At 42.0% G+C, this 23,171-nt stretch overlaps 1 protein-coding gene across 12 annotated transcripts in view; it reads right to left on the reverse strand.

Annotated features, from left to right (window-relative positions):
• gapvd1 (GTPase activating protein and VPS9 domains 1) overlaps window positions 1-22,304 on the reverse strand; it is a 29,121-nt gene extending 6,817 nt beyond the window's left edge. Inside the window, exons 1-21 of one of the 12 annotated variants that reach the window (XM_010777573.1) lie at window positions 22,143-22,304; window positions 16,915-17,133; window positions 16,086-16,353; window positions 15,053-15,625; window positions 14,877-14,960; window positions 14,647-14,781; window positions 13,237-13,429; window positions 12,549-12,629; window positions 10,952-11,109; window positions 10,534-10,663; window positions 10,131-10,256; window positions 9,172-9,345; window positions 6,566-6,703; window positions 5,268-5,399; window positions 4,540-4,659; window positions 4,137-4,211; window positions 3,020-3,366; window positions 2,763-2,850; window positions 1,940-1,972; window positions 955-1,026; window positions 22-153 (exon numbers count right to left, since the gene is read on the reverse strand). In XM_010777573.1, the coding sequence (XP_010775875.1) occupies window positions 22-153; window positions 955-1,026; window positions 1,940-1,972; window positions 2,763-2,850; window positions 3,020-3,366; window positions 4,137-4,211; window positions 4,540-4,659; window positions 5,268-5,399; window positions 6,566-6,703; window positions 9,172-9,345; window positions 10,131-10,256; window positions 10,534-10,663; window positions 10,952-11,109; window positions 12,549-12,629; window positions 13,237-13,429; window positions 14,647-14,781; window positions 14,877-14,960; window positions 15,053-15,625; window positions 16,086-16,353; window positions 16,915-17,099 (3,244 nt within the window). In that variant the 5' untranslated portion in view covers window positions 17,100-17,133; window positions 22,143-22,304. Of the gene's footprint in view, window positions 1-21; window positions 154-954; window positions 1,027-1,939; window positions 1,973-2,762; window positions 2,851-3,019; window positions 3,367-4,136; window positions 4,212-4,539; window positions 4,660-5,267; window positions 5,403-6,553; window positions 6,704-9,171; window positions 9,346-10,130; window positions 10,257-10,533; window positions 10,664-10,951; window positions 11,110-12,548; window positions 12,630-13,236; window positions 13,430-14,646; window positions 14,782-14,876; window positions 14,961-15,052; window positions 15,626-16,085; window positions 16,354-16,914; window positions 17,134-22,142 lie in introns of all 12 variants that reach the window. The other 11 variants (XM_010777572.1, XM_010777570.1, XM_010777580.1 and 8 more) reach the window with 11 other exon arrangements.
• Between the last annotated feature and the right edge of the window lie 867 nt (window positions 22,305-23,171).

The following is a 23,171-nucleotide window of genomic DNA, read 5'->3' on the forward strand; positions in this document are numbered from 1 at the left end:
GAAAAGAGTGTTCATCCTGACCTCCTGTTCCATCGTAAGAAGCTCCACCTGTGGCGCCATCGCTCGGGCTGATCCTCTTGATGTTCCTGTATTTGTCCAGGATATCTTCAGCTGCCTGCGTCTGAGAGCTCTGTCTGGGCAACAGGTCATCTGCTAAACCCACCAAGAGAAAATATGTATTTTAATGAAAGCCAACACCCTACGTTTGAGTATTAGTATGACATCATTTGAACACATTTGGGTTTGTTGACTGAATTCATAATCACAATGCGGGCAGACTTTGCTTTTTCCCTCTTATCCTTTGAATAGTTGTGTTTTTTTAGGTAGTGTGGGATGGGCATTTATAAGTAAGCTTAGAATAAAAATGCACAGATTGGATTAGAAGTACAGATAGGTATTTAGGCTGTATAAATGTGGAGGTAAATATAAATGGGAATGTGTGTACAGTATTTGTGATACACCTGTATATGAGGATATGTAAACATAGATATATACTCCTGGAAATGAAGTTGGAGTTACAGCACAAAAGTTCTTCAGATACATGTACCGTAATTTTTGGACTATAAGCCGCGCCTTTTTCCCTATTTTTCGACGCTGCGGCTTATATAACGGTGCGGCTAATCTATGGATTTTTACAGCTCACGGCCAACACCTTTAACTCTATGGGCTCTATGGCCGGTCCGCGGACCCCCACCTTTAAGCGGCGGGTTCCAGCAGGAAAAGCTGGAGGCCGGAAAAGAGTGAGACAGGTAGCGCGCAAAAGTAAAAGTGGAACCGAGAGTGGTATGCCGCTGCTGCGGTTTATATTCAGGTGCGGCTTATAGTCCGAAAATTACGGTACATTTCAAATAATCTAGATAAGGGTTTTAGCAATATTGAAAATCCAAATAAACTATGTATGTATCCATATGTTGTCCCCAATCAGTAGTGTAATTAAAGAAAAGCAGGACAGACCTTGTGGGACGCGCTCCGGGGGCACGTCGTCCTTCTCCTGCTTGTCCCTTTTCCGAAAGGCAGCTATTGGAGCTGTGGAGGAGAAACATGTGATTAGTGGACCGACACCGCTCTCCCTACTGCGTGATAACAAGCAGATAATGACTGCTGACAGCCACATTGGTATTTTGTCATGGCTTGTATTGAGATTAAAACATCTCAATGTAGGATGTATGGTATCATACATTGAATAAAGTTATACCATTGACTTTTGGCAGAGTAAAGCAAAATAATATTGGAATGGAGAATTAAACCATTGGTGTATAGCAGAATATCACAAAGGTCCCCTTTAAGTCATTATTAGGGATGGGTACCAAAACCCAGTATTAAAAGGGTATATTCTTTAAATGATTTAAAGACAGTTGTATTGATAAGCTGTACGTTACGGGTCTTTAATCTGTACTCTATGTTTTGGTTTAATTTAATTAGCAGCATCTCCTTTCGGGGGCTGAGACCCTCCTACTATGCATATTACTTTAGGTACAATAAAACTTTCTGCAAATGTTTCGAAATTAAAAAGAACCAATAAGAGCATTGATAAGAGCTGTAATATCGATACAATCCTAACAATACCCATCCCTAGTTACTATAGACAAGTCCAGTCGATGCAGATTTACAGGTCAACTCACTGATGCTTATCCTATCAACACAAAGATGGCACAGGGTCTAAAACTCGATGACACACACGGGAAAACATTGGGTGGAATATCTACATCGATATTCTGCATTCTCTTTATATAGAAAAATGGTAACATACTGTAACAAAAATGACAACGGGGTGATTAAACAGATGAATAAATAAGGAGTGTGGGCGTTTGAACTCAGGCTACAACCATGTCACATCACAGCTCTACAGCTCTAAGGCAACATCTACAAAGCAGCATGGGCGCGCAGCCGCTGGCTCCAGCAGGAAAGCTAGCTCAATGACGACAGCGTGAAGCGTTACCTGGGACATCACTCTCAGCCGTCCAATACAGCACTGTGAGGAACACAACAGACAGGGTTGGCCTTTCACACACGCGCTGCCGCTCTGCCGGACAACTGACTGTGCGTCACCATGCAGAGCAACAGGACAGAAAACAAATGGACTCTACAGACGTTTGGATGGAGATTGGTGGTTTTAGCTTTACGGCTCTTTACTTTTTCCTTGTGCCCACAGTCCTCCATTTTATGAATATCAATGTAATGTTTACTTAAGAAACATCATTATCTCAAAGAGTAATAAGCAGTCATTCTGTGTGGCCACAGCTCATTATTTCCCAGACAGATGTATGAGAGCTGGTTGTAGAGTAGAACTGCAACAAGAGATGCGTCATCTATCAGTGCTGATGACAGAAAGGTCTATCTAATGACCATTAGCCGCTGGCTGACAGCACTGCTGGGAGGGCTACTGCCATACAATCTACACCGCTAAAGCTCCTCTGATGACTGATTAGCTTTGAAAAGTCTATATAAATCTGCAGCCAGTGAGACGTGCAGGAAAAAGGACTGGACACGTCTCTGAGGTAACTTCAAACAACAAGAAACATGATTTTCCAACTGGAGCATCAGCAATGGAGTGGACAACATGGATCATCATTCTCTTGCTCACATTATAAATTGGATTTCGCTCTGCTCTTTAAAGTGTGATCTTTTCTGTTGGTCGTGATTAAGAGTACTTTTTTTCCCACAACTAACAAACAAAGCTGCACTCAAACAGATCACTTTTAGATGTGTAAAGTTCATTTCTCTGTTCTCTGGGAATGTTTAAAATCCCTAAGTTTGCTTACCTTTGGGAATGGCTGACACAAAACGTTTCTTCCACCATGGCCTGTTGCGGTCCGACTTCTCGTCGTCGCTGTCTTTCCGGTCCTCAACCTTTGGATATATATCACAAAGATACACTTAGATCCCAGCAGATATATTATTATAAATAACAATCCCTAAAAGAGAAACTAATGGATTCTTTTAAAACTGTTCCTCAGCAGCATTAGTAAAAACGCAACTCTCTCTGTCTAATGCTAAGAGTGCCGCTGTAGCTCCTTACCTCCCCTTTCAGGGAGTCCTTGCTGGGGGACGAGGACGGTCCTAAGGCGAAGGCCCCGGCAGGGTCGCGCTCTTCAACCGCAACCCGCCGGTTAAGGCCGGGGTCGCTTGTGGGCCGGCGGCCTGGGCACACGATGTCAGAGCTGCGGCTACGTACCAGCCTGTCGGGGAAGGAGTGCCGCTGCTTGGTGTGCTCCAGCTCGACCTGGGCCAGGCAGTGGGGCGTGAAGAGAGAGTGGCGCGTCTCCGGCCCCAGGGCACTGGCTTCAGGGATGGGAGGGTCGGGGGGAGGGTGAGGGGGCCTGGCGTAGTGCACTTTGGGCCTCACTATTGTTCCAGTGGTGGAGCCTGAGGCCATAAAAAGACCAAGAAAAGGGTTAGAACATTTGAAAAACATGATAACAATAACTTTGCACTTTGACAATATCTATTAGCTTTAGTCTTTAACCACCAGGTCATGGCACAGGCTCAACAGAGACTTCCCTAAGTAGATAGTGTTAATCAGTTTGTTAAGCGTTAAATATATTAACAAAATGTAGGCTTACTGATAGGAAGAGCTGTTCTCGCTTGTTTCTAGAGTGGCTAAACATACAAAGCAGTGGGAAAAAAATCACCTCAAAAGTGGGAAAGAGGGCTAAAGAGAGATGTTAGTGGGAGATGAGCCCTAGGTAGGCCACCTGTTCCAAGGGTAGACTCTCTCTCCTGAAAAGCTTCCAATAGCAGCCTGGTGCCATGAGCACAGTGGGACAAGGGGACAGTGCCAAAGAGCCTGGGGTGAGGTCTCTCAACCTGTCATCCCTTCACCTTGCCACAGACACAAAGCCACGACCATTCCTCTCTCACACAATATCCACCTGCACTGCACACACAATGCACAGGAAGAGAGTCTGCGGAGAATCATTTTGGATAATAGATAGCCCAAATGAAATGACGTTTAATTTGCTCGTATAATAAGACCAGTAATTGGAGTAAGACACGTGAGAGGGGCACAGGCTCTATTTTGGTTAATTCCACAAAAGCTCAAGCTGTTCTGCGAGCCCTCGACATTAGGGTCGGGACTTAATGATACTAATTTCTAAATCTGATTGGCTGAAGAGCATCCTGGGAGTGCAAATTACCGTCAGCGGAGGAGAGGGGATCGAACATGGCCAGTAAGGAATCGGCCTGTGAGGGTGGAGATGTCGGATGTGCTCCTGTGAAAACACAAGAGGATATGAGACCATTTAGAGCGTTTACTGAATCAAGCACTGACACACAAAAGCGTATTGCTGTTATTAACAAATAAATACATTTTTAACGTCCAGTTAAAAAGACAATAGGCGAGGGACTTCCCAGCCTGGCTTACAAGGGAAGTACACTAACTTAATGCAACAATTAGGGTTGCTGAGAACTGAAAGAGTGATTAGAGTTGGTGGCAGCTGTGGAAGGACAGGGATTGATTGCTCTGGCTGATGCTGTTGCGACCAGATAGACACTGGATGATGGCTTAGCTAGCGTAGCGGGGATGTGACACTCTCCTACCGTGGCCTGACTCCTCCCCATCTGGACTGGTCACAGAGTCCTTCCCTCCGAAGTCTGAGCTGCACTCTGACCGCAGGTCCTCAATCTTGTTGGGGATGTCTTCTGAGGTTGCACTGACGCCTGCAGGAGGAAAAAACAACAAAAACAGTTGTATTGACATTCAGGACAACAGAAACTCACCCTCTACAGTAAAATACCTGTCACAAAACAGAACCAATGTTTCTCAAAGAAAAGAAGACATTTGTCTCTTGACTATACTGTATGCTCTCTCTCAGATGGGAGACCACTGGGAGCCGTAAATTGGTAGCGTAAGCTCCCATGGGTTAGGGGGAGGACGCGGATAAGAGTGATCATCAGATGCAGACTATCCATCGGCGGGATCCCGAGGGAGGTTTTCCTGTGAGCTGAGCCACGCACATCACTGCTGGCTTCTTAATCTAGGATACTACCTCATGCATGTCAACATAGCATGTCCACCTGAGCCAACTGCAAAGACAACCAGCAAAAACCTGTGTCATACGGAAAATAAATCCCACTGACCCCATTGTACTGGTTAACATCTCTGCCAGCAACATGACCGCTGTGCACAGCCTCAAGACGGTGAGGAACATGCCATTTATTTAAAGAGAGTTTTGGATCAAAAGGAAAGTGTTAGCTTAAGAGGGAGACAACCTATACAGACAAAGAAGAAGGGGCGAAATAGGGAAGAGAATAGGTGAAATGAATACCTGAGACAACACTGAGGCCTGGTGTGCTGGGCCTCGAGCTGACCTCTCTGACCTCCGTGTCATCGGAGGTACTGCCGACCCCCGAGCAGCTCTCCAGCTCCTGCAGACGCTCCTCCTGTTTCAGGTCGGGAGCTTCTGGAAATGTACCAAAAAGGATAGAAATATAAATACTTTAAAAATCATATCTTTAGAAAAGAAGGAATCCGATACAATAGTGTGTACATTTCTCATTTCACACAACTCCTAATCCAGTGTACTCCTGTCTGTTTGAAATAGATGATGGTCAATCTTTTCTCTCCACCCCCCCTCTGTTACGATCATTGGGAAACCAAGTGTGCACATATGTATGAAATCAAACAAAGCATACATTATCATGTCTTATAACTGCCAAACCAAACCATAAAGCTAGTACGCCCAATTCTTTGGCTACCCAACGGAGCTGTTGGTTCGAACCCAGAGGCTCCATACTAACAGCAGTACTCATTTGCATGCTCGTTAGTAATAATGTGTTGGTGAAGTGCTCTTCAGAGTCTAGTTTTCTGCTGCCTAGCCATGAAACAAGCGTTCTACTCCAAGAGAGCTTCCGATCGTGCTATTACAGAGCAGAACAGGAGCAGCAAACGGAACAAAAAGCAATCAAGACACTCATGCATGTCATTTCTGCACGGCACATATTGAAATGGTGTACTACTTCAATTAACATAAGCCCAGGCTTTTCAAAGAAACACTTAACGCTGTTAATAAAGCACTCTACTGATTTCACAAAACACTGGTTTTCAAAAGGGGAAGTTAAGCACATCATTTTTCATTAATAAAATGTTTAGACTATCTTCAATTTGCAGAACAGACAAAGAGAGTATAATTCATGAGTTTGTTTATGAATGTGGATTGACAACTGACGTAGACTGATGCCCTGTGTGTCACAACAGTACACTATGTAAACACCAGCCTCAGAGAAAAGCGATGTTAAGTCTAGTCGTATAAAAAACTGACGTAAACTGACGGAGGACAGCTGCTGTCCTTTTGCTTCCCTCCCGCTGCTCCACCACAGGTGCAAACACACCTGGTGGTCCCTCTAAGGAAACCCTGTTCTGCCTTTTACTGGCACACGCAGATCGGCCCTGAAAGACAGGCTAGTGCACACAAATATGATGACAGATGCACACACCTGGTGTCCCAACCCCCACTATATCCAACAAACATAAATATGCATGCATCCAGAAGAGGGAGTGGACGGATCAACACAATAACCAAAGAAAAGAACAGTAGAAAAGAAAAGAACGAACCTGGATCCCTACCTGAGTCACTGGGGAGGACCTCCACGCTCCAGGCCTCGCTGGTGGTCTCTGAGATGGTGGAGCCATAGGGGTCCAGCAGCACTGATCCGGAGCCAGGGAGACACAGCAGGCTGCCGAGCATGTTCTCTGCAGCGGCCCCTGAGAGCACAGAGAGGGAGAGAGACAAAGAGTTAACCTCCTTCATCAAAATGAACCAGCTTTGATTTGTCTGGAAAATAAGAGGTCACCTGCATCGTTACAAAGTCATCTTTAAGTCACCTTTTTCGTACTCTAGCAAGCCTCTGTGTGTTGTTATAGCACTGGTGTTGATTCATATTCTGTAATTAGTTCTAATAAATTATTCAGATTTGAATGTGAACTTGAAATTGCAAATACACAAATGACGCCAATAAAATAGTTTGGGTTAAAAATGATGTTTTTCTTATGAATTGTTTATTCAAACTTCTATTTTTGCAATAAAACGAATTTCAACTATGTAAGTATAGAAAAAGGTAGAAAATCCTCACAAATTAAAACTGGGACTAGCAAATGTTTGGCATGTTTTCCTGATGAATGACTGACATTCCCCTAAAATAATATATCTTCCTTTAATCCACGTATTTAGGGGGTGATTGTGATCCCTTAGTACCGACTGTGTTGCTTTTTTCGTTATATTTTAATTAAACCCGTTCCATCGTATTTACAGTATGCCTAGAGGTCTCAGTTTTCCAAAAACACAGTGAAACGGCCAGAGATAATTATAAACCGTAGAAAAAGCCCCTCTGAATAGTGAGTGGATGGGGCTTCAGTGACAGTGAGCTCTGCATACAGACACACAGAGAGAGTTGGAGGTCACGTGCATTGCATGCTGGGACCCACAGGCACATACACCACTGCGCCAAAGGTCAGAGGTTAATGGTAATATCTCACCCTGCCTCGGCCTCCAGGGCCATGACTTTGAGCTGTTGATTTTGCCTAGCATTACTCACAACCAAATTACCGCTTCGCCCACCCCCCCCCCCCACAAAGTCCTCAGCACGGAGTCCCTCCATCTCCATTTGGAAAGCCGAGGCTTAACAAGGCGGAAGAATGTGGAGGAGCTAGCAGGTGTGAGTAGGAGTCACTGGCCAAGGCTCAAGACCAAAGAGTCGACCTGTGGTAGCTGCGCCCCCCGGAATGTCTCGCTTCCACATCATGGCACACACACGCCATGAGCGCGCATGCATGCATGCCAGCAGCCAGGCAACAGTGTGTGATGATGTTGGCGGGGGTAGGGCTCTCATTGGCGGTGGGAGAGCTCTACCCCCGCTGTCCGTGTTTACAGTCTTCAAGGTAGGGGCGCAGAGTACTTGTCTTTCAGGTGGATGATTAAATGAGTGGCACAACAAGAAGTGAAACAATTAGAATTTCTGCCTCATTATCATGGTAATCTTATCAGTGGGATAATGAGGTATTAATGGATATTTAATGTGCATCTCATAACCCAATCCCTTGGAGAAAACACATAAGGAAATCGCTGTAAATTCACTTAATGATGGAAAAGTCCCCGAACGCCATATTCGGAAGAATGAAAAATGGAGGATGCAAATGAGAAGGAACCAAGGTCAATAAGACTGCAGGGACAGAGTGAATGTCAGAGAGACAGAAGGAAAGCGAGATGGGCAGGGGGAAGGCTGCAAGGAAAAAGAGGCTGAGGCAAGGAGGCAGGAAAATAAATGTAAAGACTCAAATATTCTGTATACGGCTAGATTTACATTAGATGGACTTCGGATTTGTACAACCTGTGCCTAACAGTTAGAGTCCTTGCTCAAAATAGTGCAGAGGTTAAATCTGCCCTCAGATATATACTGAAGATTTTTTTTATTTGATATAAATCAGCATATTATGATAATGCATGTATTTACTCGATTAGACACCGTCACTGTGATGATGCAAGCTATCTTCAGGATACACTTCCAGAGACATGTAGAAATCAACTTGTTTTGCCCCTTGAGTCCAATTTCTATTTGAACGCCTCCAATTCATTACTGCAGTTTACAAGATTGGAAGATAATTGCATAATCAGTAACATCTAAAAGTCAGTGGCAGTAGAAGGAAACAGACAATGGGTATACAATTGGCAGTTTTTGCTTGAACCTTCATTATAAAAGTAAAAGATTATGCAGTTTCTTTGTTCTATTGAAAATCATAAAAACTGAGCAACTAAGCATTGTTTAAATATAACATTTGACAGTGAATTGTCAGAGCACTGAATTTGGAATATCAATGGACCTATTTAATAAAAACTCCATTTGCACAAACACAACTAGAAACTAAGGCATATTTAGTTCCTTTAAGCTGTACTTGAATGTTGTAATGGAAATTAAAATGACTTTTTATCACAATAACAGATATGAGCAGTTCCGTATCTGTGTTTCTTTATAGAACCTATGCTGCACTGAAAATCTGCTATTTCCTCTACATACCACAAGGTGAGGACATTTCCCTTAATCTACTTAATGAAAAGCCAGGTAAGATTCCCATTCATCTCATACAATGTGCAATGATCTCACAGGCTGTGTAGATTGATCAATTTGCCTTCTTACGCAGGGAGTGAATATGAGGAAGTACAGAAAGCCATGCCCCACCTGCTATTTCCTGCAGCCGATCTTCATCCATGTTGGGGTCAAAGTCGCTGCCGAGCACATCGGTGCTCCAGGTTTCGCTGACCGTCTCAGAGATGTCCCGATCATCGGTGAGACCCATCATGTCTCTGATCTCAAACTTGCGCAGTTTGTCATCCAGGTTGTCTTGGGTGGTGGCTGAAGGAGACACAAAGGATGTTAGACAGAGCCTGCACATTATATGATATACATTATATATTAGGCAAGGCAAGGAGAGGCAAGTTTATTTATATAGCACCTTTCAACGCAAGGCAATTCAAGGTGCTTTACAAAAATGAAAGACATTCAGACAAAGGCATTTAAAAACAGTCTTTAAAAAGAAAAGATAATAAAAGAAACATTAAAATAAAAAGTACATGAATAAAAAGTTACAGTGCAGTTTAAGATATGCATAGTTCATATAGAAGTTCCACTTTACTGATGCCTTTCTTTAAGGTCTCTCCGAACATGAGCTGTGTACGCTTGTATGGCACATACGTCCCGAGCAGCATACACAGAGAAAACCAGCCAGGACAAAGTCCCCAGACACTGATTCCCTGGGGTTACTAGCCCCAAATGTTCATTAACCAAAAACGAAACACAACCGCTCAGTTTCAATTAAAAGCAGCGGCAAAAAGAAAAGTCTTCAGCCTGGATTTAAAAGTAGTCAGAGTTGTAGTGGACCTGCAGGTTTCTGGGAGTTTGTTCCAGATATTTGGAGCATAATAACTAAACGCTGCTTCTCCATGTTTAGTTCTGACTCTGGGGACAGAAAGCTGACCAGTCCCTGAAGACCTGAGAGATCTGGATGGCTCATCATTTAGCAGGAGGTCAGAAATGTATTTAGGGCCTAAACCATTCAGTGCTTTATAAACATTGCATCTTTCTTTTCCTATTTTCACTTCCAACTTTTTTTGTAGAATTTAAAAAATACACACGCATACCCTGTTCATGCTCTAGAAGCTGTAGCGCCTCCACCCCGTTGCTCCCTGACGGTCCGGCTCCCAGTTCAGAGACAGACTCTCCCTCCAGGTCCAGAGACGAAACAGAGTTAGATCTGTTGGATGGACCTGAGGGGGAAATAATAAATACAAAATGTCACTAACTAATCAGTCATATTTGAGTGTGAAATGGAGTTGCATCATAGTCTCTCTCTTGTTGGTTTGTTCATTTGTTTGTTGTGTCCATATAACAGTGACAAAAACATCAGATGGGACGATAATCACAATAATGTGCTTCCACAAACCAAAAACACTACTTTCAAGTGGTCTGATATCACTCATAAACATAGCAGCAATATGTTTTTCTCATGTTTGCCCTCCATGTAGCATCAGACTGCAGACTGACCCTCTGAGATGCCTTCCAGGTTGTCACTGCAGAGGGAGAAGCGTAGAGTTTTGTCTGGTTTACCATGCAGCTTGGTATCATCAGCATGGCCGTCCCCCTGGGCCCCATCAGCCATCTGCAGGTTCAAAACCTAGAGAACAGTGGAGAGAGCGAAAGAGCATACATTAAAAAAAGATCACTTATTTTTGGTTGCTATCTCGCCTTGCCATGAGTCATTCTTTGTAGACCTTTGTTTCTCATTCAAAGACAGCAGGAAACACTTGAATCAGGGAGGTGCTTCTACATGAGATACAAGGCTCTTAACAAATTCACGACACCGACTCTAAGAAGTCTTTCAGCGACAGAAAAAGATATGACAGTGAATTTATCACATCATAATCTCTCCTGTAAATGAGTACATTCATTCAAGTCACATTACCTCATTCTCTGACATCATCCCAGGGACCGACTGAGGACCATTTCCAAGTGAAATCACCAGCACATCCTCTGGCATCAGCTCCTGCAGGGACTCCTGGGAGCTGGCCTCTGCCTCCCCCTCCTGGGCTATGTTGGTACGGCTGCGGCTGCGAGCAGATGCTGGGTCGAGGGAATTAAACCACTGTTATTGTCTGAGGGCACTCAGAACAACATATATCGTTATGTTTTCATGAGAATTAAAAGCTGCAGCCTTAAGCGTGAAACTATAAAACCAAGACCCGTCTGTTATGTCACACCAATAGCATGTCAAAAAAAGTGAGCTGCTGAATGTCTTTTTTTGGTTTCACAAATATTGTCAGATTTAACGTTTTTATGATCAAATTACACGGTGCACCGGTGTGACATTAAAGACAAGTCTATATCTCATATTTAGATGTTAGTATATAATAAACACTAAGCTTTATTTTAGGAGGAAGATTACTTTGTTAAGTATGAAAATAGTTGTTCCAGTTGTTATGGTTACACACTGTAAACAGATACAGACAAAAGCACATGATTTGCTTGATGACGCTATTCATGCCATATTATTTAAACATTTGGTATGTCCCAAACTGAAACCCACTGACCTGCTTTCAAAATGTTTCTGGGGTATAAATGGAAGCGCTAACATAATGAAACACTTAAGCAGCGCATGATACTCATACCACTCTAAAGACCAGTCTAAGATATTTTAGCCGTATGTGGCTGTAGCACACGGAATTGAAAACTTAGCTCGATCCAGTGGATTCATTTAAAAAAATGTTCAAGTAAAAAGGTACTTTACAAGTCTACTGAGGTTCTGGATTCACATGGGATGTCTGGTTCTAACTTCTCCAATCATCTCAAGAGAATGATATAACAGGCAATCAAGGCATTTTACCACATGACACTTAACCTGGATTGTGTTTTTTCTGAACCATGCTTCCATCAAAGCATGAACAAGGAATTAAGTATTTGAAGAAAATTAGAAGGATGTGGTTACATCCTAAATCCTCCAATAACAACACATTATCTCAAGTTTCAAATAGCTAAGAGGTCTTGGAACACTATGTCTCCCAATTCATTTACAAACAAGAAGAACCAATATACTGCTTGTAAAGCCACTATAAATTGATTTGCCTTTACTTTCTCAGAAATAAGTGGATGCTAGAGTGCTGTTTAGAACTCAACCACAACACATCAGAGCACTACTCTCTTATTCTGATCACAACTCGGGCACAGACTAGAAAGAGGAAAGGTGGACTATATACATTTTCCCCTGACTCTACCTGGTAGTGAAAAGCCATATTCAGCTGAATGAAGAAGCAAAAAGGGGGACAACTTTATAACAAAAACAAGTGACAAAAACATTTTAGGTGTAATAAAGGGCCAACGCACAGAGCAGGGTAAAGCAAGCAGGGTGGTAGCAAATGGACAACAACAGTGCTGCTAGGTAACAGTGGCGAAGCAGTGAGAGTGCAGTTAGCACGAGATGAGTCTTATCTAATGCGCCACTTGGTAAACAACAGCTTCATGGGTTAAGTTCTCTCCTGCTCTAACACGACCGACATGCTACCCACCAAAAGGGGTAACTAATGGAATGTGAGCAGACAGAGTGGTGGTTGTGGGGTCCCAGGATGTTATAGCGGCTAAGTGTTGTCCTGGTCAATGGCAGCACAGGGGGAAAGGAGAAGGACAAAAGGTAGGGAGTTGGAGAAAGAATACAGAGTACATCTCAGAATCTTTAAAGTATTTCAAGTATCAAGTCAAGAGTGTGTGTATAAATGTCATTTCAGAGTAGCGTGTACAAGTGGTTCATTTCTAATTAAGGGGGTGTTGCTACAACATCATTTGTCTTCAGAATGCTAATGAAGGTAGTCTATGCATCTTTTCCATCCATTCCAATTAAAATGAGTCCATTTATATTTGGTAATTTAATTGGTTGTCATTTCTGTAATTGAGCCTCAATCCAGGCCATGCTAATTATCTTTATAACAAGCTGAGAAGAAGCTCATTAGCTTCTTATAAAACACAGGCCTTTCACTAGTCATCACCGCTCAATTCTACTTGTTTATTTTGCTTCCCATTAGGTCAAATATAACAGTTCTACCTTTCGGTTCTTGTTTCAAATTGTGATATTCCTTAAAAAAGGAAAATGTCCTTTGGATCCTCGCATCAGGAAACAAGAGGTTCCAACATTTAGCACAATAACATATCTATTTTTAGACGTGGCAAGGAGAAAGAGGCTCAGAGGCCATGAGGAGGTACCTATGGGGAGCCTGTTCTTCTTGTTGGCAGGAGTGGTAGCGGGGGAGAGCTGGGGGGTGTTGGAGGGAGTGAGCTCCAGACTGTTGCTCTTCACAGCTCGGGACTGGGGCACATTGGCTACCAGAGTCTCCAGAGCCATGTGCTCCTCCTCCCGAAGGTGGTCCCCTGCCATCACATTCCGTACAAAGTCCACCTATGCAGGACATGGGAAACATTTTTGGAATTCAACAGGTTTTTCGAGGAAGGGTGTGAGATGACAAGTTTGCACTTGTCAAAGTCTGCCTAAGCTTTAACTGTTGCTGGCACAACATGGCTTTATTAGAGTTCACTAATGAAAGGTGTTTCACAATGAAGGGAGAAATATAATCAATACTAAAGACACAAATGTCTTTCTTCATTTTCAAATGAACAAAATGGCTCTTGAGCTGCCATAAGTCTTGACATAAACATAGTAATGTATCAATAGATATGCACGTTGAGGTCATACTAGAGTCATAAGGTAAATTAATTCAAGACACATTTCTGCGTTGTTTGCGACTGACTAATCTGCAATTCACAAAGACTATCTGGCCTATTTTTATGTACGTGTGGGTTGCTTTGACAAATGACTTGGAACAGATTGCAACAGTGTAGTTAAAGGAGACCTATCATGCAAAATGCACCTTTGTACGTCTTTTATACATGAATATGTGTCCCCAGTGTGTCAGGGAACTCACCAAGTGTCAGAAAACACAACCCTCTCTCTTTTCCTCCATACCCAAATCTCTAAAAACGGGGCTGCAACGGAGCTGATTATTATTTGAATTGTTATGACGTCAGAAAAGGGGTGCTCCGCCTATATGGGCAACTCTCCACCTATCAGGGGAATGAGAGACCGCTTGAAAGCGCTGGAGACGCTGTAGTACATATGCCAGGCCTGTAAGTGGCGCTGTAGTCTGCCACAAAAGCAGAATCAGCTCTTGCAAAAACAGGGCTGGAAAAGAGCAAATAGAGCGAAATGAGGCATGGCTAAAATGCATGATCTGTTTGGTATTTAGAAAAAAAAATTCACAGACATGTTTTATATAGGGATGGCCCTATAATATATGTTTCAAATATAGCATGATAGGTCCACTTTAAGCTTTCGCATAACGTCATTGGCATTCCAGTAAAAATGACTCATCCTAAATTGTCATGTGTGAATTGCAAAGAATTTACTTGTAAAAACCAAAAAAATTAAGTAGTGTGACCATAGGTCAAGCTGAGCAATGATAAAGCATATGCCAAATGCAGAGAAGCTGTAATGGTAATTTATGAGGGGAAAACAGTTACTGTTCTACCCTGTAGCGGTTGACAACACAAAATAAATCAAACTATCAAACGGTATGCTAATGTCACATTTGGATATCAATTAAAAAAAAAAAAGCCTACCAGCACAAGCAGCTGATTATGTGTAATATAGACCGCAGTCCTACTGAGGCCTTCTAGGAGGTTCATTGAGGACATGGGTGGGGTCTCGACTGCTCTTCCTCCAAGGACCACATCCAGAAAAGCAGCCACACAACTCTGGAGACAGAGACATACAAGTATAAATTAGTACAAGGAGAAAATTGTGTTGTGCTTAGGTTCGATTTAACTAAACTTCCCAATGGTTCTTGTACCTTATCAAATTTGGCCAAACTGCTTTTCCGCCTTGGGTCTGCATCATTATCAGTCATGGCCAACTGCTGCAAAAGCTGCCCCACCTGTGTAACAAATGACATGCAAAATGAATCAATACTGTATAATGATTACCAAATGTATGATATGTGTATTGGTTGCATGCTTTGCCACAAACCTGCATTAGATTGAAGCGAGCTACTTCATTGATGGGGGCGTCTGAGATGATTCCATACTGCTCCGGGTTGACTATAGCTGGGCAGATGAAGCAGGTCAGCAGCAGGTCGGTGCACATGGTGCGCACCTCGCCCACCTCCAGACGCTCCACACAGGACAAAGTCTTGTACATCTGCGACACAATCCAGCGCAGGCTGTGGGGAAAGCAGTAGGTGTTCTGCTTTAAGTAACCGATAAACTTGTTGACCAGAGCTACTAGCTTAGCTTCGTTGTCCTCCACCGCTGACTGCACCCTTTGTTTGTAGCCCTCGGAGCCCTTCTCTCCGAAGCGCTCCTGCTGGGCAGGGGTGAGGCGCTCCGTCACCTTGGCTGGGTCGGTCTCCAGGTGGTCTTCATCTTCAACCAGAAGCTGCATAATGGGTTCATGTAGGGTGGCGGTGAGGAAGAGTTTGGCGGAATACAGGCCCTCGGTGAAGAGCTTGAAAAGGATGCTGAAGGCACAGGTTCCCCGTCGCAGCAGACGGCGAGGGTTGTCACTTTCCTTCAGCTCAAACTCCACCAGGTAACGCAGCACCTGGGAGATGGCAAGACAAGAAAGTTGTATCAGATAAAAAACATGTCATCTTACAGAAAGGCTATTATTGTTTTACCAATATGTAAAGAGCCATCCACACCCAGAACGTGATCTATAATCATAACTATAAATAGTCAGCTTACACTGTCACAAACAATAATTAATATTGTTGCACAATAAGGAAATGTTATGTTAACTGAAATGTCAAATATTTCCAAAGACCATTTTACTCATCTACATTCCTGCGTGGAACAACACCTTTGTATTCAGGTGGGTTTTGATTGGCTGTCAGTGTTACTATCGTAAATGGCTCTGAAAGTAACCCCAACAATATCCTTCACCACTTTACTCTGCTATCCACCTGAGATAGAATAAAATAAAATAAAAAGACAAAGTAATCATTATCTATGGTTCTTGGTGTGGACGACCCCTAACACTAAAGACAGTTGAGGCTACTGACCTGTAGCAGGTAGCTCTCATCCTCCTGCATAATACAGTTGCCATAAAGTGAGGTGAAGACTGTATGGGTGACACACTGGTTGTGCTCCTGGTTCAGCCTCTCCCCGGCCACCAGACAGGAAGCCACCAGTCTGGGGTTTTCCCTCAACCGGGCCAAGAACTCTCCATAGATGTTCTCTTGGAAGCCCAGAGTCTTGTAGCCATCAACAAACTGTGTGTCTTCCAGCATTTTGGCATGTTGGCAGCATTCCGCTGGAGAGGCCTCCGCACTGTAAAAAAAAAAGTGGTGTCATTATTAATATACAACGTAAATAATCCCTTGTACGAACAACTATATAATAATACTGTAATTTCTCTCCACTATGAAAACCGGATCTCGCCCCACCTACAGACAGGGTGGGTCCAAAAGAGTTTCTGCTGGCTTCTGTGGTGAAAGACGACATATCCTCCAACCTAGCTCTGACTGACATCTATCCACCTTTAGACAAGCGTGAACAAGCATTATATCACATGCTCAACAGGGATGCTCTTACACTGCAGGCTGAAACTGACAACTGATCTAAACGGTAGTGACAGGGCCAAGTGAACACAAGAACACCACACAGTATCAAACATCTTCTTGTTTAGTTTTTTTTCACATTTGCCACATCCTCAAATTTGAAACATGTTTTAGCATCGGAAATGTTTCAGTTTCATTATTTGCTGACAACCTACTGCATAATATTATCTGCCATTTATTCAAAATTGCTTTCTGTTGACATAAGTACACCAAAATAAAAAGAGAAATCACAGGAAAATATCACTTCAGTAAATAGGAACACCGGTCTGACCTTGTGAGAATGAGGCGATCGAGGTTGATCCTCTGCTGCTTGGCGATCCATGCGGTCCGGTACAGCCTCTCGGCGGTCTTCAGCACGTCACTGTTGAGCCTCTGGATCAGCTGCTTCTCCGACGCCACGTACAGCCGCTCCTGCTTCAGGTGGTGGGCCAGAGTGTGGATGTCTGGCTTCACCATCTTCACCAGCTCACACAGGCAGAGAGGTAAATCACTGGAGCACAAAAAAACAGGTAAATCAGGTTAATATGTGAAATGGAAAAAACTTTAAGTCACATTAGCAGGAAAAGAAAGTGTTGACAGTCAGGTGTGGTAAATAGGAAAACCTTTATTTGTCATGGATAGTACAGTGTGCATGTGGTATTAAGTACATTGTGGCTCTGGAGATGCTTTGTCAAGTTTGAAAAATAACCATAAATAATGTCATTAGGGATATCTTAGCAGGTGAATTGGAACTACAAATGTATGAAAAAGAGGCTTTGTTTTGAGTTGAAACAGTAGACAAGCAATGGATTAGTCAATCCTCAAAAATGGTATAATAACCATTTTGAAAGTGGATTCTTATTGAAGTCATTTCTCAAAGAAAAACACCAAGCAATCTCTGGTTCTGGCTTGTTCACTGAAAGGACTTATTGTTTTTCTCTGTTTTCTATCATTGTTGATTGGGTTTGGAATCGTTAGCCAGACATTTACATTGATAAACATTTAAGAAGTGATGGGAAAAATCATGATAACACATCTGCTGCTTCAGACCATCATTTTTTATCTTTCTCCTTAAAGTCCTCCAATGTAAGTAAATCACAACAATTCTGAAGTATTCCTTTAAGATTCAACACAGTGTACTCCCAGAATGTTTTTCAAAAGACACGTCAATCAAAGAGTAAAAACAGCATTTTCCCTGTCAGTTTAACAGCATGTCATTGTTGTAACTATGTAGCGTTAAACTTGTAACAACGCTGTGGGACTGTCTAGTATGTGTACTTGCCTGATAGAAAAACCCAAGAAAGTAAGGATTCGGAAAATGTGGTTGAAATGTACTATTGATTATAAAATGTGCAAACAGTATCAATGTTCATTAGTAGAGTAAAGCTGTATTTGAAAGTAACTACATGATGCTTGGGTCATTCAAGGGAAGTGATCATTTGCATTCCATGTGCTTCACACGCTGCCTCAATGACAACAACGAAAGCACGCTTTTCACAGGCTTCAGGAGATGCTACATAGCACATTATGCAAATCACTTTTCATTTTCCAGATATACACAGCCAAGACATACAAACCAAGCCGAGTGCATGAAATCTGAATAATTTCTAGGTGCATCCTTTGCACAAAAGCCTTTTTGTGGCTGTATGCAAACATAGCAAACTCAGATTTAACTGTGGAGTTATGGCTCTGGGAGGACAATGAGACTAGACTGGAGAAAACTGCCAGAGAGTGGGAATGACTGCAAGGCAGTGCCATTGTCCACAAGCTAACAGACAACCACGACGTTAGATATGATGTGTCTGACAAATCAAATTGGTTATGCGGATTCAAACGCATAATAATAGGCTCCACATTGAACTCCCTTGGCAAACCAAGAATAAACAGTGTTGTGATAACCGATCTCTAATGACTGATAGAGTGTTATCCTTTTTGTCAAAAACAGGTCAAGTTAAAAAATTTATTTTAGTTGAAAATCTCTCTTTTACGCATTCCGAATGTTTGTTTTTATGATTTGTAAAAAATGCATATTCTTAGCAGGATACAGCTGCGTCCTGGGTGCATTTGACGAAATATAAGTTATTTATCAGTAAAAAATACAAACATTTGCTATTAAAAAAATTATGGATTCATAATTTTAAGTCATTAATATTATAAATGGAATTACTTTTGCTTTGCAGGTACATTTTTCTCATAAAAAGGTCATGAGGATAACATGAGTGGGGAGCTAACTGGGTGTGAAACTAATGTTTATTTGCATTATTGAGTATCTGCATTTATTTTTCCTATTTAATCAACTGATATTTTGTCTCTAAATTGTCAGAAATGTGTGAAGAATAACCATCACAATTTACAAATGTCCAAGCTCTTCAAGCTGCTTTTTGGTTTAAAAAAAAAAAGCAGTCCAAAAGATACCACAAAAGGGAGCTGCACTTAAGGAGACCCCTTTTCGGGGGGATATCAATCGATCTGGGGGGATCTTATAAAAGGCTAATAAAACAGATACATTTTGTCTTAGATTTATTTTTTGCTTTCATTTTAGAGCTGAATGAATTGACAGGTAACTGGCTACTGAGAACACTCAGGGTGCACTTCCACATACGCTCATGTTTCTTAAACAAGCACATTCCTCACATACTTGGAAGGAAGTGAAAAACAACTAGGCTATTAAGTGGTTAGTAGAGAGGTTAACTGGCATTTGTCCTGCCCTCCTGTGTCCATCAGCTCAAACACAAAAACAGCATAAAGCCACCTGGTGAGTCAGTCATGGAGAGCACTGAGGAACTCTAAAGCAGAAGAGAAACCAAACAGTGTGAGGCATAATCTGCAACCTTTGTAGTTGTGTGAGAGGGATTGTGGCAGAAGAGCCAGAGTAACAAAAAAGGACCAATGGTTCACCCATAACATCGGTGTAAGCACTATAATCACAACGACAAGGTATCATAAGAGACAGGTCAAAGACAACACAGAGGATTTCAAATGCAACAGGCAAGTCTCACTCCAAGTTATGTAGTGACACGGTTTAAAAGTTGGATATGGTTTTTGAAAATGCATAGATCAAAACAGCACTCCTTAAAGTAAATATCCTAGCACCGTAAAAGGTGTTTGGAACACAGCCCACTCTTCCCACGCACCCACAGACCGACCAACGGAACAAAGTGCTTTTTATAGCTGTTCAAAGGATTTCACTTTCTACAAAAAAGGTATTCATGTTTCTGAGCCAACATCCTCTTCACACTTCCCTTTCCGATAATGTCTTACATTGCTCAGCAAGGAGACCAAGTACATGAGGTTTGAGAGTGAACTTTCTCCCCACTCGGGCTGGCTATTAAACCCTGACTGCCGATTGAAATCCATAATAACTGTCAAGCATTGAAAGCTAGCTTTGAGCATTTTGATCTTACTACCACCCAGATGTATCCTGCCAGTCTGTGGGCTTGATAAGCAACATAATAGCCACAAAGCTCACTTCTTTAACCCTCTAAGGCCACCACTCCCCAAAAGGAATGTTTGATAATGTCCTCCAGTTTGGGCACAACAAGCTCTGTTTGTGGCAACAACTGAAAAAAACCATAATGCAGAATCGTGCTAAATCTATGTTTCTACAACAAACACAGTAGAGAGGGCAGATAAGACCGATTCTCGTGACTCCTAGATAATGCGTATAGAAAACAGTATTTAAGCTGGACTTCCTGATTAAACGACGTTGTTTGTCATTGTTATCAGCTTGGATATAGTTAATCACAGGGAATAACATGCAAGCTTTATGGATAACAGTATGTACCATTAACATGGGTCACTGTAAGCAGTTCTATCATCGGCTGGGGTTTAATGTTACGACTTGTACTGCAGACTCAGGTATCATGGAACTTAACCCAGTTTACCTGAGGTGCTGTCATTTTATCTGCTGTCTTGAGGGCAAATTCCTACTCTTAGAGGTCTTTGATTGCACCAGTTGATGAGGAGCACCAGAATGAACTATTAGGTTGGCTCTGAGAAAGGAAATGGGCCAAAAAGTGTATTTTTGCTTAAGACATTCAATATGAAAAAGGGACGAATATGGCTTCAAATTATGAAAACATCCAAATTGGAATGTGTAGTATGAAGACAAACATTTTACCCGAACCAAAATCTTTATGATTTCTGTCATGAAAGAGTGAAGTAAACAGCGGAAAGTGCATATTGTGCGAAATGTATATTTATATATATAAATATACATGTCGGGCTTTAGTATTGTGTATCCAGACATACAATGAACCTATTCTGATCAATTATGAGAAATCCAGTTAGCAAGCAAAAAGAGTGTGAACCAGGCAATATGTTGCCATCAAACAGAAGAAAGAAGAGAAGAAGAAGAAATTCCTGTTGACCAAGCCTCACTCCAGGATTAAGACTTAATCATACAACAAAGTGAGTGACACTAACTTGTGAGGAAATTATGTAAAGGCATGATTTGCTTCGTAATGTGGCATGGGGAAAGAATGTAGCGCTTTTGTGATGGGCAGTAATTCAGGACCAGTTTTCAGAAAAGAACAAGGTAATAACTGTATGTTTGGGTTGTTATAATAGCATGTTCCTTTAATTTAGGCGTTGGGTCACAATTGCACTGAGCACTTATTAAAATATTCTATTATTAAAATATTCTTTCTGAGAAAAACACAAACCTATTCAATTTTGTAATCTAAAACTGAGAAAAGCTGCAAAATCTCATGTCTGACAAGAAGTAACCCAGCAAATATTTACCCTTTTAACTTAATAAAATAACATATATTTGTCTATGACTTATTACTACGGTTACTACTCTATGCTACTAAGAGCAACAATATCCCAAATTGGGATCCATAAAGTACTATCTTATCTTATCGTTAATATCCAGTGTTTAAACATTAATTATGTTAAATGGCAGTATGCTGCTATTGCCCAAGGCCTTACAAGCCTTAACGTTACAAATAGTGTTTCAGTGGTTATGTTTTTAGGCTAACAACTTTAGCTAAACATTACCCTCACACACTCAGAATGAGGGTGGGAACATTGACACAATAAGCTGAAACATTTGTATGTGCTAATATACAAGTGTATAGTGTCCTTGATTTGCTGGTATTGTCGTTAACAGATATTTAACTGAACAAATCAAAATGGTTAGTTTAAGTTCAGGTCTGTGACTGCTAGGTTACCTCAGCTTTGATTACCACCAGACGATCTCGGAATCTTATCAAATAAAACACGTAGTTAACGTTAGGTCAGCTAAATGCTATGACGGAAACTAACAAAACCCAGCTGTTAGCTTGGTTGGCAATTGTGTCTGCAGTGATTTGTGAACAGACAGCAAACTGGTGTTCTGGCTAACCGCAACAGCAGCCTGCTAACGTAAACCTAGTTAAACACGGCTAACACTTGCTAGTAAACTAGGGTAAGCTAACGTTAAGCTAGTTAGCTACGTTAGCTTAGCTTTAGGCTGCAAGCTCCTGAGTGATCAAATATGATCAATACAAACATGCCAACTTAAATTCAGCAACTTACCAAACGTTATACGCGTGTACTGGTTGTCCACTTTTTAACTAAACACAGCCGATCATCAGATTTCTCGGATCAGACGAGCTGTTTGCTGGCGGTTAGCCGTCTCACCCTGGCTTCTGCAGGAGCGAACAGTGCTGTCATTTGCTGTCATCACGAGGAGACCTGCGCAACCCGCATGCGCAAAGGCCTGTTAACGGAAGCTTTACCTACCAACAGAAAACAGTCTTAAAAACATTCATGCCTTACCCTCACACAGCTGTGTAAAGTAGCTAACTACATTTACTCAAGTACTGTACTTAATGTACAATTTTGGGTTCTTGTAGCTCCCTTTCTCTAGAACAGGGGTTCCCAAAGTGTGCGAGACCCCGAGTGGGGGTCGCGAGATGATTACAAAATAAAAATGGAAAATTAAAAAAAAAAAACGCAACGAGGCTCCCCCTTTGACAATCCACTAGCGCAGTGTTTGTGAGGAAAAATGAAATTAATTCACTAGCAACCCCCCCCCCCCTCCCTCTACCCCTCTACATTTCAGAGGTAAAAAAAAGTGTGCTGTTACTCCACTACATTTGTTTAATCCCTTTATTACTTTGCAGATTTTGAATAATTACGTGAGATATAATTAACACTTAAGTTTATTTTGATGTTAATATTTTGTACTTTCACTTGAGTAACTTCTTGCAATTTCTGTCAGATAATTACATTGAAACCACACACTATAACGTAATCTTATGTGATTTTTCTAATTCATTTCTGTGAATATCCTCACCTTAAATGTTGAGGCCCTCTATGGTTTTCATCATGAAATATAACAATGTTTGCTTCTCAGTCTCTCCAAAATATCGGCAGTGGCTCAGTCAGTAGGGGTTTGGACTGGGAGCTGTAGAGTCGCCGGTTCAAGTCCCCGACCAGACCTAAAATATGGAGTGTGGACTGCTACTTGGAGAGGTCCCAGTTCACCTCCTGCCCCACCGTGGTGTCCTTGAGCAAGGCACTGGACCCCCCCAAATTATTTAAATAGAAAATGAGACATGT

Source organism: Notothenia coriiceps, unplaced genomic scaffold (genome assembly GCF_000735185.1).
Source record: "Notothenia coriiceps isolate Sejong01 unplaced genomic scaffold, NC01 NC01_scaffold00018252, whole genome shotgun sequence".
NCBI lineage: Eukaryota > Metazoa > Chordata > Actinopteri > Perciformes > Nototheniidae > Notothenia > Notothenia coriiceps.